The sequence below is a fragment of the Onthophagus taurus genome, chromosome 5 (genome assembly GCF_036711975.1).
Source record: "Onthophagus taurus isolate NC chromosome 5, IU_Otau_3.0, whole genome shotgun sequence".
NCBI lineage: Eukaryota > Metazoa > Arthropoda > Insecta > Coleoptera > Scarabaeidae > Onthophagus > Onthophagus taurus.
This window is the reverse complement of record NC_091970.1, coordinates 7,520,690-7,540,588: the sequence shown is the minus strand read 5'-3', so window position 1 is coordinate 7,540,588 and position 19,899 is coordinate 7,520,690. Positions and strand designations below refer to the sequence as shown.

The window sequence follows — 19,899 nt, the reverse complement described above, 5'->3', positions numbered from 1 at the left end:
TCTTCTGGCAAGATCTACTCGTCTACTAGCAGTATCTGTTAGCAAACTATCTATTAACAGTATCTAGTCTTTTGCAAATAGTAAGAAATCATCCATTAACGGCATCAACTCTCCCTGATGCAACAAATAGCCTTCTATACGAAGAATCTATTCTTCTATCAGCAATATCTAGTCGTCTACAAGCAGTATCTATTAGAGAATATCTATAAACAGCATCTAATCTTTTGCAAATAGTAAGAAATTCTCCCTTAACAACATTTGGTCTCATGAAAGCAAGAAAAAGTCTTTTGCACGAAGTATTTAGTCTTCTACTGGCAAGATCTACTCGTCTACTACCAGTATCTATTAGCAAACTATCTATTAACAGTATCTAGTCTTTTGCAAATAGTAAGAAATCATCCATTAACAGCATCAACTCTCCCTGATGCAACAAATAGCCTTCTATACGAAGAATCTATTCTTCTATCAGCAATATCTAGTCGTCTACAAGCAGTATCTATTAGAGAATATCTATAAACAGCATCTAATCTTTTGCAAATAGTAAGAAATTCTCCCTTAACATTTGGTCTCATGAAAGCAAGAAAAAGTCTTTTGCACGAAGTATTTAGTCTTCTACTGGCAAGATCTACTCGTCTACTACCAGTATCTATTAGCAAACTATCTATTAACAGTATCTAGTCTTTTGCAAATAGTAAGAAATCATCCATTAACAGCATCTACTCTCCCTGATGCAACAAATAGCTTTCTATACGAAGAATCTACTCTTCTATCAGCAATATCTAGTCGTCTATAAGCAATATCTATTAGACACTATCTATAAACAGCATCTAGTCTTCTGCAAATAGTAAGAAATTCTCCATTAACAATATTTAGTCTCATGAAAGCAAGAAAAAGTCTTCTGCACGAAGTATTTAGTCTTCTACTGGCAAGATCTAGTCGTCTACTAGCAGTATTTATTAACAAACTATTTATTAAGAATATCTAGTCTTGTGCAAATAGTAAGATATCTTCAGATTTTTTGTAACATGCTCCAATTCAAGAGTGATACCATTAACAACTAGTATAACTACGTAATTCATTAAATTTTCATATTTTTATATTTTTCTCACTATTGACGCTTCTAAGAGCAAAAGTGCAAGAGAGCAATATTGTTAAGAATAAAATTTGCTACAACTTCTGTTGTAAAAGTTATTTTGTAACATGCTCTGAATCCCGACTGTTGCCATTACCAACTAGTAAAACAACGAAATTTAGGAAATCTTTATATTTTTGTATTTTTCTCGATATTTATGCATCTGAGAGCAAAAGAGCAAGAGGACAATATTGTTCACAACAAAATTTGCAAAAACTTATGTTCTAAAAGTTTTTTTTGTAACATGCTCCAATTCTCGAGTGATACCATCAACCAACAAGTAGTAAACTACGTAATTCATTAAATTTTCATATTTTTATATTTTTCTCACTATTGACGCATCTAAGAGCAAAAGTGCAAGAGAACAATATTGTTCACAACAAAATTTGTTACAACTTATGTTCTAACAGATTTTTTGTAACATGCTCCAATTCAAGAGTGATACCATTAACAACTAGTATAACTACGTAATTCATTAAATTTTCATATTTTTATATTTTTCTCACTATTGACGCTTCTAAGAGCAAAAGTGCAAGAGAGCAATATTGTTAAGAATAAAATTTGCTACAACTTCTGTTGTAAAAGTTATTTTGTAACATGTGTGTGAGCGCCATCTTTTGGGCGCCGGTAGAAATTGAACGTTAAAAGGATAAAATTGGATCGATCTTTTGGATCGATCTCTTATCGTCGCCACCCTCAATGCGATAACACGCGAGTTGTTAGATTTTGTAATTTGTGAAAGTAAAACCTTTGTGTGATTTGGGGAAGGGAAAGAGAATTGGGTAAATATAGCAAGAATTTCTTTAATTCAGTTTATTTTTTATTATTTCTATTAATTTTGCTTTGAATCAGCACCCCTCTTTTTTTTAATTTTGTCCCGGCATTTATTGCTGCGCGAACATTGGTCCTTCGAGCCGGATCGCATTCCGGATTTATTTTCGTTATCATTTTCATTTATTTTTCTTATTATTTTCATTATTTTTCGTCATTACGCTGTTCATTTCACGTTTCCTTCTTTCATCCAAGCGTTTTCTTTTGATCCTCCACGTTCGACGTTTCGAACATCTGGCAACTAAAAACTTGGATACAGCTATTTTTAGCATTACCTTTTATGGTAAACAATTTGGTCCCTTACCTCATTGGTCGCAATCGTTTCGTTTTAAATCGTCCTTACGAAAATCATCCTAAGTATTTTATATACGTATACCTCGTTCCTTCCACAAGTCTCTCTCTCTCACTCTCTCTCTCTAGGCTTTCTTTCACTCTCTCAAACATTCTCTCTCGCTCTCATCAATCGAGTTACGAATCATTAAATAAATTTTGTTTCTATTCTATTTTTAAACAAAATTACTTTATTATCTCATTATGAGCGAAAAACTTACAAAACTCACTTTACGCCGTACTGGTTTCTATAACCACCTACTTGAATGCCTAGCCCTGGGTCAAGATACCTCTTCCGATCCTATAAAAAATAGCATTTTTCTTGAACGAGCACAAGACATTGATGGCATTTATAAAGATTTCCAAACGGCTCATAATACAATTATTGGACTGATTGAAGAAGCTGACTTTGACGAGCATGATAAAGTTAGAAAAACAGCAGCTACTGCATACTATACAATCAAAGCTCTCTTTCATCAACGTTCACCACCACCAGCCACAACTAGTAACGTTTCTGCACCATCGTCACCAAAATTGAATAAAATTTCGTTACCTACTTTTGATGGTAATTATAAGGAGTGGCATACATTTTATGATTTATTTCGTTCTCTGGTCCATGAAAACAATTCTCTGTCGTCTATCGTTAAATACCAGTATCTGCTTACATCCTTAAAAGGAGAAGCCTTTAATCTTTTAAAAGGATTGCCTGTTACAGAGGCTAACTATGAAACGGCCTATAAAACCTTAAAAGGAAGATATCATAATAAACGGCATTTAGCCACTTTGTATTTTCTTGAAATCCTTCATGTGAAACCATTGAAGGACGAGTCTGCAAAAGGTTTTCGATCACTAATTGATACCTTTCATGAAAACGTTGAAGGTTTTCGTACCTTGGAATTCCCCGTTGACAATTGGGATTTCTTACTTTTCAATTTAATGTTGCAAAAATTAACAGACGCCATCCGAACAGCCTTTGAAGCGGAATATTCTCATGTAGATATTCCAACCTATGTACAGCTGATGTCCTTCCTTGAAAAAAGAGCAAAGGCAATAGAGTCAGTTTTATTAACGTCGGGAGATAAAACTTCCCTTGGGCGTTCAAAACCCACCACTCGATCAGTGAATTTAAAAATTGAAAATCATTCGAAGACTTCATCGCTGAAATGTATCTTATGCTCAGACTCTCATCCTATATATCGCTGTCACGTTTTTAATGGCAAGTCAGCTCTGGAAAGATTATCACTTGCAAGAGAACACAATTTGTGTCGGAATTGTCTCAGTCAAAAACATGCAACCCACAATTGCACCTCTACTCGTACCTGCCGTCTATGCAACCAACATCACCATTCATCCTTACATCTGAAGGGTCAAGGTTCTTCATCTGTTCACGTCGGGACATCCTTCCATGAAATGTCTTCTAATATAAAAGAAACAACTCACAAGGTTATTCTACCCATTATTCAAGTCAACACTCCGGATCAATTTGGAAAACTACATACCGTAAATGCTTTAATTGACTCCGGAAGTATGTCAAACTTTATTTCTGAAAGACTCTCAAAGAAATTACATCTTCCTCGAGAATATACATCATGTGTAGAGATTCAAGGACTAAACTCGATGACATCTCTATGTAAAAAGGGATCAATTCATTGTTCCGTTCAACCCATCCATTCTCACCAACCATCTTTTCAATTTAAAGCAATCATCACACCAAGCATTTGTTCCAACCAACCATCCATTTCATCCATTACCTCCATGTATTCACACCTAAAACACTTAAACATAAATCCAGATAAAAACCTTACCACGATATCCGTCGATCTCTTATTGGGAGCTGAGCTGGTGCCTCAAATATTTACTGATGGTCGCATTCAGGGCGGACCTAATGAGCCTATTGCGGTTAATTCCGTTTTCGGGTGGATCATAATGGGAAAATCTTCTATTTCCAATCCAAATCATCACTCAACTTGTCTTTCAACCACCAATGCCTCGCTTGAAAAATCGATTCAAAGATTTTGGGAATTGGAATCCATACCAAAAGAAACATCATTATCAAAATCAGAAGAAATGTGTGAATCTCATTTTAAAAAGAACTGTCAACTTACCTCCTCTGGTCGGTTTATGGTTTCGTTGCCATTCAAAACAAAGGAACCTGTTCTTGGAAATTCTTATACTATGGCGTTAAAACGTTTTTTGTCATTGGAAAATCGACTCCTGAAAAATCCTGCATTAAAAGATGATTATGTTAAATTTATGAAGGATTATCTTGAATCTAATCACATGACACGTCTGTCATCATTAAAATCTCCTTCTGAAAAATCCTATTATATACCACATCATTGTATTGTTCGACCAGAGAGTCTTTCTACAAAACTTAGAGTGGTTTTTGACGCCTCTGCCATAACGTCTAATGGCATATCATTAAATGATAATTTATTAATTGGGCGCAAGCTTCAGCAGGATATCGTAAAAATCTTAATGTCATTTAGATGTTTCAACTATGCATTCATCTGCGATATTAAGCAGATGTATCGGCAAATTTTGATATCCCCTTCTGATCGGCCGTTTCAGAAGATCTTATGGCGGTTCTCTCCTGCAGAACCGATAGAGGAATATTGTTTAAACACAGTCACGTATGGCGTAGCGTCGGCACCTTTTCTGGCTTTACGGACCTTATTGGAATTGGCCAACAAATATGAGAATTACTATCCTAGAGCAGCTACGGTTTTACGCAACCATGTGTATGTGGATGACATCGTTGCAGGGGCCCAATCGATAAATGAAGCTTTGAAAGTACAGCAGGAATTGATTGATCTATTGGGAAGAGGAAGCTTTGAGCTAAGAAAATGGGCGAGCAATTGTAAAGAAATATTACGTTCTGTGTCTAATACTGACCTTTCAATGCCAATATCCTTGGATTATGATGACACTCATTGCGTAAAAGTGCTTGGATTACAATGGAATCCTACCTCCGATCAATTCCAGTACTCTTTCTCCTCTCGTCCGGCTCCTTGTACCAAAAGATCTATATTATCAGAGATCGCTCGAATATACGATCCCCTAGGGTTTCTTACTCCATGTACCCTCAAAGCAAAAATTTACATGCAGCAGTTATGGCAACTAAAAATATCTTGGGATGAAACTCCTCCGCTCCATGTAACTGAAAATTGGAAAACATTTAAAAACAATCTTCCAGTGTTATCCGAATGGAGTTTACCTCGATTAATGATTCCAATTAAAACTCAATCGGTGCAACTTCATTTATTCTGCGACGCTTCTCAACAGGGGTATTGCACAGTTGCCTATTTACGCTCTCAAACTGACACCTCCATAACCACATCTTTCATATGTGCTAAAGCTCGTGTCGCACCTCTGAAGACGATTTCAATTCCACGTTTGGAATTGTGTGGCGCAGTTCTTCTTGCAGACATGTTGCAAAATATTAAGGAAACATTGTCTCCACTTATAGAATTTAAATCAATTACCGCCTGGTCGGATTCGCAAGTCACCTTGGCGTGGATTGCTTCCACCCCAAGTCGTTGGAGGGTTTTCGTCGCCAATCGTGTGTCTCATATAAATAACATTCTGCCGTCAACTTCTTGGAGATACATTCCCTCGTCCTCTAATCCCGCTGACTGCGGATCTAGAGGCATGTTCCCAGATCAACTAATTGCCACAGAATTGTGGTGGAAAGGTCCCTCATGGCTTAATAAATCCCCAGAATATTGGCCATCTATCAATAAAATTCCTGAAACAGAAGATATTCTACGTGAACAACAACAGAAATTCGTTCAAACAACTGAAATTAAAACTAATATCATTGATATTCTTTTGAATAAATTTTCCTCACTATCAAAAATTCAACGTATCCTAGCATACATTCAAAGATTCCTAAGTCTATGTCAAAGGCAAAAAGGATGTTCTGGTATAAACTTATCTTTGTTTGAAGTTCAGCAGGCTTTAACCACTATGCTCCGCCACGTTCAGAATCAACACTTTTCGTCACTGTTCATTTCCATAAAAAATAACCAATTACCCCCTAAACCTCTTCGAAAATTGGCTCCGTTCATTGATAGAGAGGGTTTAATTAGGGTGGGCGGGCGTTTAAAATATGCAGTGATACCATTTGATCATAAACACCCAGTGTTGTTACCAAAAACTAATCGGGTCAATGAACTGTTGGTGGAAGAACTTCATAAAAAACATCTTCATGTGGGTCAAAGAACCTTACAATCGCTGGTGATGCGACAATATTGGATTCTTGGATCGAGAAGTTTAGTGCATCGTGTTGTATCCAGATGTATCCGTTGCGTAAAATGCAAGCCTCGTTCATATGCACCATTGATGGCGGACCTGCCAGCATTTCGAGTAGCTGAAGCTAAGGCCTTTTCCAGGGTAGCTGTGGACTTCGCAGGACCCCTTTATACCACAATCAGTCGATGTAGAGGAGCGAAGTGTATCAAATCTTATATTTCTGTATTTGTGTGTACGTCTACAAAAGCCATACACTTAGAATTGGTTTCAGATCTCTCCACAGAGGCCTTTATTGCGGCTTTGAGAAGATTTACATCCAGAAGAGGTCGATGTACACTCATTCTATCGGACCAAGGAACCAATTTCGTGGGCACATATAATAGACTTCAAGAAATGGCAAAGATTTCAGGTCAAAGGCTAGAACTCACGTGGCAATTCCATCCGCCAGGGGCTCCGCATTTTAATGGATTGGCTGAGGCGGGTGTAAAATCGGTTAAGTCACATTTAATCAGAGTCATCGGAGATCAGAAACTTACCTTCGAGGAGGTCTATACAGTTCTTACACAGATCGAAGCTATTTTGAATTCGAGACCGCTTTCGGCGATCACCAAAGATCCAAATGATCTTCAACCATTGACTCCCGCCCATTTTTTATTACTCGAACCTCAAAATACTTCTGTTTTAGATTTAGATTGTACTCAATTACCCCTCAATCGCTTGGACCGTTGGAAGCTATTACAAAGAATGGTCCAGGATTTTTGGAAACGATGGCACGTTGAATACTTACATTCGCTTCAACAAAGAAGAAAATGGAACACTCCTGATTCGAGTCCGTCTGTTGGGGATCTCGTCACCATTAAAAATGAATTGCGCCCTCCGTTGCAGTGGGAAATGGGTAGAATCGAGGCGCTTCATCCTGGAGTTGACGGCGTCATACGTGTGGCGACCGTTAAAACAACACGTGGTCACGTGACTCGACCGTTGGTGAAGATTTGTCCGTTGCCCACTTAAATTGAAATACGTAACTTACATTTAATGTCGATTAATTTCTGGTTAACTAATTACCAATTATCATTACTTACCTGTTTATTTCCATGTTCATTTAACTAAAACTTTCACGCTATTATAAAAAAAAAAAAAAAAAAAATATCTATATTCCTGTACTCTGTTTATATTTTTGTTGGTGGGCGGAATGTGTGAGCGCCATCTTTTGGGCGCCGGTAGAAATTGAACGTTAAAAGGATAAAATTGGATCGATCTTTTGGATCGATCTCTTATCGTCGCCACCCTCAATGCGATAACACGCGAGTTGTTAGATTTTGTAATTTGTGAAAGTAAAACCTTTGTGTGATTTGGGGAAGGGAAAGAGAATTGGGTAAATATAGCAAGAATTTCTTTAATTCAGTTTATTTTTTATTATTTCTATTAATTTTGCTTTGAATCAGCACCCCTCTTTTTTTTAATTTTGTCCCGGCATTTATTGCTGCGCGAACAACATGCTTCGAATACCTATGCGAAGTTAGCCCCCAATTTTTCTAGCCCCCAATTAGATAGGATTTTGCATGTATAGTATTTTGATTATAACAAGAGAACCAGTCAACCGATTTCTTTAAACAATGTCTTATTCGAAACTTAATCTTTGACCAATACAAAAGTGGAAATGCCCGATTCGAAATCTCTTTCAAATTTCGCTAAAACGCCAACATAATACGAAGGTACACGAAAATAACACACAAATGACCTTTTTTAAGTGGTGATAACTCGTAAACGATGTACCCGATGATCATGATCTATACGTCATTCGATTCGTCATAGTGTCTTCTATCGAAATCACAAAATGCCCGATTTCAAAATTTACTAATTATCTACGTACGGTTATTTAAATGACTCCACGTATCTACCGACTGGAACTCTAGCTCCCAATACGAAAATATTAATTTTGATTAAATTCGCTATAACTAAAGAACGGTTTGACCGATTTTAATGTTATATATCGCAAATGAAAAGGTTGCGTCTGGCTGAATGTAGAAGTTATAAACATTAAATTAACAAGGTGTATACACGCATAACATTGTATTACAAGAAACTGTAAGTGTAAACATCCTTTTTACATCTGGTTAACACGATTCCCAAAAAACTACTCATTCGATTGACTTGAAATTTGAACTGCAGTTTCATATAGCATCTTTTTATCGTATGATCTACAGAGAAGCTGATACGATATATTCATGATTTATTTTTGAGATAAACTTATCGATTTGAAGAACAAAATCGATTATCTTAATTTGACTAGGCACCATTTTGCCAATAAAATCGCGAATCTTCCTGATATGTTATGATCAATTAATAAAATTGAAAACGACTCACCGAATGGATGTTGTTTCCCTTGTATTTTACTTCGAAGCTCAGCTGGAAAGAAACGATAAACTAATTTATTGTGACAAAAAAAATGAATTAATACGATACCTTTTAACATCCATAAAATAGCAATCCCATGATGTCCTATATCACATCACTAATATCACCTAACACTTAGCATACATATAGCACGCATTTATCACTTAATTCAAGTAATAAGTTTTATTTTTCTAAACTACTTTATCACCCTTAAATGCCCGCATATCAACTAAAATGCGTTATTAGCGAATCAACTTCCAAGCATCCCCTCCTTAATTTATTGTGTGAACTGGAGGTGAATCAACAAAAAATGTAAAGACGACGGGCCAAAGCGGTTTTAAAACTCAACCTTTCAATAAAAAAATTACTCGTCTTCTCGAAACATTTCAAATAAAACTTACGTCATTTTACTAAAATAAAACGCACTAATCGAATTTCAATGTCCTGCAAAAGAAAGTCTATCCCCCAATATAAAAAAATTAATTTAAACTAAATCGACTATAATAAATTAGAGAACGGTTTGACTGATTTTAATGTTTTATATCTCAATCGAAAGTTTGGGGGCTAGACTTCCAATCGGCAGATTCACGGGATCATTTCAATAGCCGTACGTAGGTAATTAGTAAATTTTGAAATCGGGCATTTCCACCTTCGCATTCATTGTATGTTGATCTTTCGATCGAGATGTTGATGACTAAAATTGGTCAATTAGTTAAGGAGATAATTGATGTGTTTGATTAATTCGTTTTTTGTGTTTTAATTAAAATCCCTAAATATTTAGAATCAGGCATTTCACAACCGCATTCAGCCAGACACAAACTTTTAATTGAGATATAAAACATTAAAATCCGTCAAACCGTTCTCTAATTATAGTCTATTTAGTTTAAATTATTTTTTTTATATTGGGGGATAGACTTTCTTTTGCAGGACATTGAAATTCGGTTAGTGCGTTTTATTTTAGTAAAATTACGTAAGTTTTATTTGAAATGTTTCGAGTTTTAAAACCAAAAAACGATTTAAAACCGCTTTGGCCCGTCGTCTTTACATTTTTTGTTGATTCACCTCCAGTTCACACAATAAATTAAGGAGGGGATGCTTGGAAGTTGATTCGCTAATAACGCATTTTAGTTGATATGCGGGCATTTAAGGGTGATAAACTAGTTTAGAAAAATAAAACTTATTATTTGAATTAAGTGATAAATGCGTGCTATATGTATGCTAAGTGTTAGGTGATATTAGTGATGTGATATAGGACATCATGGGATTGCTATTTTATGGATGTTAAAAGGTATAGTATTAATTCATTTTTTTTGTCACAATAAGTTAGTTTATCGTTTCTTTCCAGCTGAGCTTCGAAGTAAAATACAAGGGAAACAACATCCATTCGGTGAGTCGTTTTTAATTTTATTAATTGATCAAAACATATCGGGAAGATTCGCGATTTGAACTTTGTAATTTTTCAGATAAAAACCGTTTGAACGCTACTCCTTGGATTTGTGCTTGAAAAACGGTACCATTCAATACATTTTTTCATTTTGTGCTTGAAAAATTATAAAGCTTTAATCAACATTGTCAAAACGTGAAATAATTTGAAATTGAGTGTAAACCACTCCAAATAATACTAGTAGAATTCAAACTTTTTAATGGGGGAGTCTCTTTTTTTTGTATCAAATAACGTGATTTCTTCGGGAATTTTTTGCTACCACATTATGTGGTATTTCAATTTAATCTTTTGCATATGTTTTCATGATATATTTACTTATTTAAAAAGAATTGTTTATAGAAAATAATCTTTACATTGTCCCTCAACCAAGTTGGTACGTGGATTGTCTAAGTTGCTGGTTGACACAATATCTATCCTTGAAATGATCTGAAACTCAAAAATCAAATTATGTTCTTTTCTATATATGTACAGAGTGTCCAAATTTCGATGGGTTTGCAGGGTATCTCAGTTATTATGAAACATAGAAAGTTGCGGCTTTCGCGAACCTGAGCTACTTTCTTGTGAAACTTACAATGACTCAAACCAAATTTTCATAGTCATCTTCGTTTTTAATATACAGGGAGTGTTTGACATTTACGATTTTCAGACACCTCCTGTATCTCGGCTATCCGGAAAGTTAGTAAAAAAGAAAAAACGGGTTCTAATAGATTTTTTCACGTGGAATCCAATGGTGCACGTAGAATTTTTCTAGTCATCACGGTCTTTGAGTTATAAACACAACTCAAATACTGAATACTCATCTTCTAAAATACTTAACTCTTTATAACTCAAAAACCGTGATGACTAGAAAAATTCTACGTGCACCATTGGATTCTATGTGAAAAAATCTATTAGAACCCGTTTTTTCTTTTTTACTAACTTTCCGGATAGCCGAGATACAGGAGGTGTCTGAAAATCGTAAATGTCAAACACTCCCTGTATATCAAAAACGAAGATGACTATGAAAATTTGGTTTGCGTCATTGTGTTTGCGGGCATTTTGTGATTTCGATAGAAGACACTATGACGAATCGAATGACGTATAGATCATGATCATCGGGTACATCGTTTACGAGTTATCACCACTTAAAAAAGGTCATTTTTGTGTTATTTTCGTGTATCTTCGCATTATGTTGGCGTTTTAGCGAAATTTGAAAGAGATTTCGAATCGGGCATTTCCACTTTCGCATTGGTCAAAGATTAAGCTTTCGAATAAGACATTGTTTATCGAAATCGGTTGACTGGTTCTCTTGTTATAATCAAAATACTATACATGCAGAATCCTATCTAATTGGGGGCTAGAAAAATTGGGGGCTAACTTCGCATAGGTATTCGAAGCATGTTACAAAATAACTTTTACAACAGAAGTTGTAGCAAATTTTATTCTTAACAATATTGCTCTCTTGCACTTTTGCTCTCAGATGCATAAATATCGAGAAAAATATGAAAATTTAATGAATTACGTAGTTATACTAATTGTTAATGGTATCACTCTTGAATTGGAGCATGTTACAAAAAATCTGTTAGAACATAAGTTGTAACAAATTTTGTTGTGAACAATATTGTTCTCTTGCACTTTTGCTCTTAGATGCGTCAATAGTGAGAAAAATATAAAAATATGAAAATTTTATGAATTACGTAGTTTACTACTTGTTGGTTGATGCTATCACTCGGAAATTGGAGCATGTTACAAAAAAACTTTTAGAACATAAGTTTTTGCAAATTTTGTTGTGAACAATATTGTCCTCTTGCTCTTTTGCTCTCAGATGCATAAATATCGAGAAAAATACAAAAATATAAAAATTTCCTAAATTTCGTTGTTTTACTAGTTGGTAATGGTAACAGTTGGGATTCGGAGCATGTTACAAAATAACTTTTACAACAGAAGTTGTAGCAAATTTTATTCTTAACAATATTGCTCTCTTGCACTTTTGCTCTTAGAAGCGTCAATAGTGAGAAAAATATAAAAATATGAAAATTTTATGAATTACGTAGTTTACTACTTGTTGGTTGATGGTATCACTCGGGAATTGGAGCATGTTACAAAAAAACTTTTAGAACATAAGTTTTTGCAAATTTTGTTGTGAACAATATTGTCCTCTTGCTCTTTTGCTCTCAGATGCATAAATATCGAGAAAAATAGAAAAATATAAAAATTTCCTAAATTTCGTTGTTTTACTAGTTGGTAATGGTAACAGTCGGGATTCCGGAGCATGTTACAAAATAACTTTTACAACAGAAGTTGTAGCAAATTTTATTCTTAACAATATTGCTCTCTTGCACTTTTGCTCTTAGAAGCGTCAATAGTGAGAAAAATATAAAAATATGAAAATTTAATGAATTACGTAGTTATACTAGTTGTTAATGGTATCACTCGGGAATTGGAGCATGTTGCAAAAAAACTTTTAGAACATAAATTGTAGCAAATTTTATTGTAAACAATATTGTTCTCTTGCACTTTTGCTCTTAGATGCGTCAATAATGAGAAAAATATAAAAATATGAAAATTTTATGAATTACGTAGTTTACTACTTGTTGGTTGATGGTATCACTCGGGAATTGAAGCATGTTACAAAAAAACTTTTAGAACATAAGCTTTTGCAAATTTTATTGTGAACAATATTGTCCTCTTGCTCTTTTGCTCTCAGATGCATAAATATCGAGAAAAATAGAAAAATATAAAAATTTCCTAAATTTCGTTGTTTTACTAGTGGGTAATGGTAACAGTCGGGATTCGGAGCATGTTACAAAATAACTTTTACAACAGAAGTTGTAGCAAATTTTATTCTTAACAATATTGCTCTCTTGCACTTTTGCTCTTAGAAGCGTCAATAGTGAGAAAAATATAAAAATATGAAAATTTAATGAATTACGTAGTTATACTAGTTGTTAATGGTATCACTCTTGAATTGGAGCATGTTACAAAAAATCTGAAGATATCTTACTATTTGCACAAGACTAGATACTCTTAATAGATAGTTTGTTAATAAATACTGCTAGTAGACGACTAGATCTTGCCAGTAGAAGACTAAATACTTCGTGCAGAAGACTTTTTCTTGCTTTCATGAGACTAAATATTGTTAATGGAGAATTTCTTACTATTTGCAGAAGACTAGATGCTGTTTATAGATATTTAAGATTTTCTCACATGGTTTAACAAAGTCTTGGTGTTTGTAATATTTATGGTCTAGCTAATCTTTGAATTGCAAGAAAATGTTTGGAATTACGCTGGCCATAGTGTTTTAACAGAAGTGTGATTTTGGTGTTTGTAATACTTGGGGCGGCCGACGTATGGAATCAAGATAAACTGTGAGGCGACATAGTTTTACAAAGTTCTGGTGGCAAACTTAGAATATTTAGTCTTTTGCTTTTAGTCTTCAAGCTACAGTAGCTATCTTCTCTGCACTTCAATACTTAATAATTGTTTATCAGTTTCATAATCGTTTTAAAACCATAAAATATGGTGTAGAAAAGGAACATAAAATAAATTAAGTTGGTTGATTGTGAAACTTCTCCAATCAGCTTTATAAGTGGTAAATCGTCTTTTCGAAGTGCAATTCCTCTGGAGATAACCATTTGCCCCGGTTTCTTAATTAATATCCCCCAAACGGCTTACCAATCGGCACATACATCTTTCGGTAGTCCAATTGTTAACTTGTTCTCGGCGTTATATATCATTCCGGACGCCTCGAGGAAAGGATGATGTATTGGACCTGCAGCCCTAATATATATCTTGGAACGGGGTTCAGAAAGGGCAGCTACAGCGAAGGGTACGTGTAATATACGACCGGCGAAGGAATATCGCACTATATCACATTGAGAATGTGAAAATGATTTTCTTTTCTCGTGTCCATCTCTTGTTATTTATTAATATTTCAAGTTTATTGACACTATTCTAATTTAATTCCTAATTCCCTTCAATTCCAAAACACCCCCTAAGCAACTCGCGTCATAAAATTTAATGCGACATAATGAATATATGATAAGGGTGAACCTGTATATTTACCATCTTGGTTCTAGTTGCCCTTTGGGGCCTAGAATTCAATTGCTACCCTTTGAAACGTGTCAGGCGTCTACGGCGCCATCGAATTTCATTAACACCGTCATCCCCCTCTCCACACTCTTTAGCCCCCAAACGCCCCGGCGAGTTACTACGAACAAAACTTCGCGAACGAACTAAGATTATTGTCTTTGCCTTGCTAAGGCACCCCCCTTTACACCCATCCGCGTCGCAGGCGAGAAGGTAAAATGGTTCTCCTGTACGTAATTAGTCAATTTTATGGCGGAGGCGCCTTTAAAGAGGCCCTTAAGTGCCGCACATTTAGGCAAATGTCTCGAAAATTGATGAATATGCAGATTGGAGGTATTTGAGAATGTGGAATTTCGTAACGGGACATTGAATCTTACGATGAAAAGCGATTATCTTTAAAGTGAATCCAAAAAGATCGATTTGATGCTACGAAATTCTTTGGTTTAGCTAAATTCACCGCAATCATTCTTTCTTGGGGGAGAAAAGAGGAATTGTTTTAGGAGAAAAATATCCTTTACATTCCTACTCGGAATTTCCACACGACTCAGTTTCAATCTCTTTAATTTTTACCGTAAAACATCGAAATAAATCGCGTAATTTTTTATGCTGCTGCCAAATTTGAATTGTGTGTACTCATTATGTTCCTTAGGTCATTTTAAACATCTTAGAAACAAAAAAAAACTAAAAAATTAAAATTTTGAATTTAGAGCTTTTTTGTAATCGCGTAATTTTTTTTGCTATTGCCAAATTTGAATTGTGTGTACTTATCGTGTTCCTTAGGGCATTCCCTAACTAAAAACGGATTTAAGATACAAGGGTATGCTGATGACCTGGTAATCACAATCCGAGGTAAATATGATTCAATCATAACTCAGCTAATGCAGAAAGCCCTACTACCACCAGTACTTGGTGCAGAAGTAATGGGCTCAGCATCAATCCCAATAAAATCGAAATAGTCCCTTTCACTCGGAGAAGGAAGCTACAAATAAAAGCACCCTCCATTGAAAGGAGAACTATTAACCTCAAAACAGAAACTAAATACCTAGGGGTAATACTTGACAGTAAACTAAACTGGAACTCACACTTAGATAAGGTGAGGAAAAAGACCATCATGGCAAACCAGATCTGCCGCAGGCTCCTAGGAAGGAACTGGGGTCTCAAACCACGAATGGCTCATTGGGCCTACGGCCCATGATAAGTAAAAGTTAGAATAAAAAACGATAAACCCGAAGTTAGCAACAATGAAGATAGCAATTTAATTTTTAAATATTAATACCAACCTTAATTTTTTATTTTTTTTATTATATCTTTGTTTTTGTGACAAATATTACGACATTTTATAAAAATTAAGAATATGTCAAAATTGACATTCTTAACCGGAAGTTGACCATAACTTCTTTAATATTGAAGATGAATATGTCGTGTTTGTACTCATTTTAAAGGATTTTTAATGAAGATCACAAATATATCAAAATTGAGGTTGACATATTAATCTTGAAGTTAGTTATCATATAATAGACCAATGGACAACTTCATGGTGTTCTTTCATGATGTATTTATTAAAAAACCTTTAAAATGAGTCCAAACAAGATGCACTTATCTCAAAAAACAAAAAAGTTAGAATAAAAAACGATAAACCCGAAGTTAGCAACAATGAAGATAGCAATTTAATTTTTAAATATTAATACCAACCTTAATTTTTTATTTTTTTTTATTATATCTTTTTGTTTGTGACAAGTATTACGACATTTTATAAAAATTAAGAATATGTCAAAATTGACATTCTTAACCGGAAGTTGACCATAACTTCTTTAATATTGAAGATGAATATGTCGTGTTTGTACTCATTTTAAAGGATTTTTAATGAAGATCACAAATATATCAAAATTGAGGTTGACATATTAATCTTGAAGTTAGTTATCATATAATAGACCAATGGACAACTTCATGGTGTTCTTTCATGATGTATTTATTAAAAAACCTTTAAAATGAGTCCAAACAAGATGCACTTATCTCAAAAAACAAGAAAGTTAGAATAAAAAACGATAAACCCGAAGTTAGCAACAATGAAGATAGCAATTTAATTTTTAAATATTAATACCAACCTTAATTTTTTATTTTTTTTATTATATCTTTGTTTTTGTGACAAATATTACGACATTTTATAAAAATTAAGAATATGTCAAAATTGACATTCTTAACCGGAAGTTGACCATAACTTCTTTAATATTGAAGATAAATATGTCGTGTTTGTACTCATTTTAAAGGATTTTTAATGAAGATCACAAATATATCAAAATTGAGGTTGACATATTAATCCTGAAGTTAGTTATCATATAATAGACCAATGGACAACTTCATGGTGTTCTTTCATGATGTATTTATTAAAAAACCTTTAAAATGAGTCCAAACAAGATGCACTTATCTCAAAAAACAAAAAAGTTTGAATAAAAAACGATAAACCCGAAGTTAGCAACAATGAAGATAGCAATTTAATTTTTAAATATTAATACCAACCTTAATTTTTTATTTTTTTTTATTATATCTTTGTTTTTGTGACAAATATTACGACATTTTATAAAAATTAAGAATATGTCAAAATTGACATTCTTAACCGGAAGTTGACCATAACTTCTTTAATATTGAAGATAAATATGTCGTGTTTGTACTCATTTTAAAGGATTTTTAATGAAGATCACAAATATATCAAAATTGAGGTTGACATATTAAACCTGAAGTTAGTTATCATATAATAGACCAATGGACAACTTCATGGTGTTCTTTCATGATGTATTTATTAAAAAACCTTTAAAATGAGTCCAAACAAGATGCACTTATCTCAAAAAACAAAAAAGATAGAATAAAAAACGATAAACCCGAAGTTAGCAACAATGAAGATAGCAATTTAATTTTTAAATATTAATACCAACCTTAATTTTTTATTTTTTTTTATTATATCTTTGTTTTTGTGACAAATATTACGACATTTTATAAAAATTAAGAATATGTCAAAATTGACATTCTTAACCGGAAGTTGACCATAACTTCTTTAATATTGAAGATAAATATGTCGTGTTTGTACTCATTTTAAAGGATTTTTACTGAAGATCACAAATATATCAAAATTGAGGTTGACATATTAATCCTGAAGTTAGTTATTATATAATAGACCAATGGACAACTTCATGGTGTTCTTTCATGATGTATTTATTAAAAAACCTTTAAAATGAGTCCAAACAAGATGCACTTATCTCAAAAAACAAAAAAGTTAGAATAAAAAACGATAAACCCGAAGTTAGCAACAATGAAGATAGCAATTTAATTTTTAAATATTAATACCAACCTTAATTTTTTATTTTTTTTATTATATCTTTGTTTTTGTGACAAATATTACGACATTTTATAAAAATTAAGAATATGTCAAAATTGACATTCTTAACCGGAAGTTGACCATAACTTCTTTAATATTGAAGATGAATATGTCGTGTTTGTACTCATTTTAAAGGATTTTTACTGAAGATCACAAATATATCAAAATTGAGGTTGACATATTAAACCTGAAGTTAGTTATCATATAATAGACCAATGGACAACTTCATGGTGTTCTTTCATGATGTATTTATTAAAAAACCTTTAAAATGAGTCCAAACAAGATGCACTTATCTCAAAAAACAAAAAAGTTAGAATAAAAAACGATAAACCCGAAGTTAGCAACAATGAAGATAGCAATTTAATTTTTAAATATTAATACCAACCTTAATTTTTTATTTTTTTTATTATATCTTTGTTTTTGTGACAAAAATTCGACATTTTATAAAAATTAAGAATATGTCAAAATTGACATTCTTAACCGGAAGTTGACCATAACTTCTTTAATATTGAAGATGAATATGTCGTGTTTGTACTCATTTTAAAGGATTTTTAATGAAGATCACAAATATATCAAAATTGAGGTTGACATATTAAACCTGAAGTTAGTTATCATATAATAGACCAATGGACAACTTCATGGTGTTCTTTCATGATGTATTTATTAAAAAACCTTTAAAATGAGTCCAAACAAGATGCACTTATCTCAAAAAACAAAAAAGATAGAATAAAAAACGATAAACCCGAAGTTAGCAACAATGAAGATAGCAATTTAATTTTTAAATATTAATACCAACCTTAATTTTTTATTTTTTTTTATTATATCTTTGTTTTTGTGACAAATATTACGACATTTTATAAAAATTAAGAATATGTCAAAATTGACATTCTTAACCGGAAGTTGACCATAACTTCTTTAATATTGAAGATGAATATGTCGTGTTTGTACTCATTTTAAAGGATTTTTAATGAAGATCACAAATATATCAAAATTGAGGTTGACATATTAAACCTGAAGTTAGTTATCATATAATAGACCAATGGACAATTTCATGGTGTTCTTTCATGATGTATTTATTAAAAAACCTTTAAAATGAGTCCAAACAAGATGCACTTATCTCAAAAAACAAAAAAGATAGAATAAAAAACGATAAACCCGAAGTTAGCAACAATGAAGATAGCAATTTAATTTTTAAATATTAATACCAACCTTAATTTTTTATTTTTTTTATTATATCTTTGTTTTTGTGACAAATATTACGACATTTTATAAAAATTAAGAATATGTCAAAATTGACATTCTTAACCGGAAGTTGACCATAACTTCTTTAATATTGAAGATAAATATGTCGTGTTTGTACTCATTTTAAAGGATTTTTAATGAAGATCACAAATATATCAAAATTGAGGTTGACATATTAATCCTGAAGTTAGTTATCATATAATAGACCAATGGACAACTTCATGGTGTTCTTTCATGATGTATTTATTAAAAAACCTTTAAAATGAGTCCAAACAAGATGCACTTATCTCAAAAAACAAAAAAGTTAGAATAAAAAACGATAAACCCGAAGTTAGCAACAATGAAGATAGCAATTTAATTTTTAAATATTAATACCAACCTTAATTTTTTATTTTTTTTTATTATATCTTTGTTTTTGTGACAAATATTACGACATTTTATAAAAATTAAGAATATGTCAAAATTGACATTCTTAACCGGAAGTTGACCATAACTTCTTTAATATTGAAGATAAATATGTCGTGTTTGTACTCATTTTAAAGGATTTTTAATGAAGATCACAAATATATCAAAATTGAGGTTGACATATTAAACCTGAAGTTAGTTATCATATAATAGACCAATGGACAACTTCATGGTGTTCTTTCATGATGTATTTATTAAAAAACCTTTAAAATGAGTCCAAACAAGATGCACTTATCTCAAAAAACAAAAAAGTTAGAATAAAAAACGATAAACCCGAAGTTAGCAACAATGAAGATAGCAATTTAATTTTTAAATATTAATACCAACCTTAATTTTTTATTTTTTTTTATTATATCTTTTTTTTTG

The 19,899-nt window shown here is 32.9% G+C and overlaps 1 protein-coding gene across 1 annotated transcript; it reads left to right on the top strand.

Annotated features, from left to right (window-relative positions):
• Positions 1-1,735: 1,735 nt before the first annotated feature.
• On the top strand, positions 1,736-7,951 carry LOC139429851 (uncharacterized). The gene is made up of 2 exons (XM_071196100.1): positions 1,736-2,594; positions 2,851-7,951. Exons 1-2 carry the CDS (start codon positions 2,560-2,562, stop codon positions 7,556-7,558), a joined length of 4,743 nt encoding a protein of 1,580 aa, XP_071052201.1. The 5' UTR covers positions 1,736-2,559; the 3' UTR covers positions 7,559-7,951.
• The last annotated feature ends 11,948 nt before the right edge of the window (positions 7,952-19,899 follow it).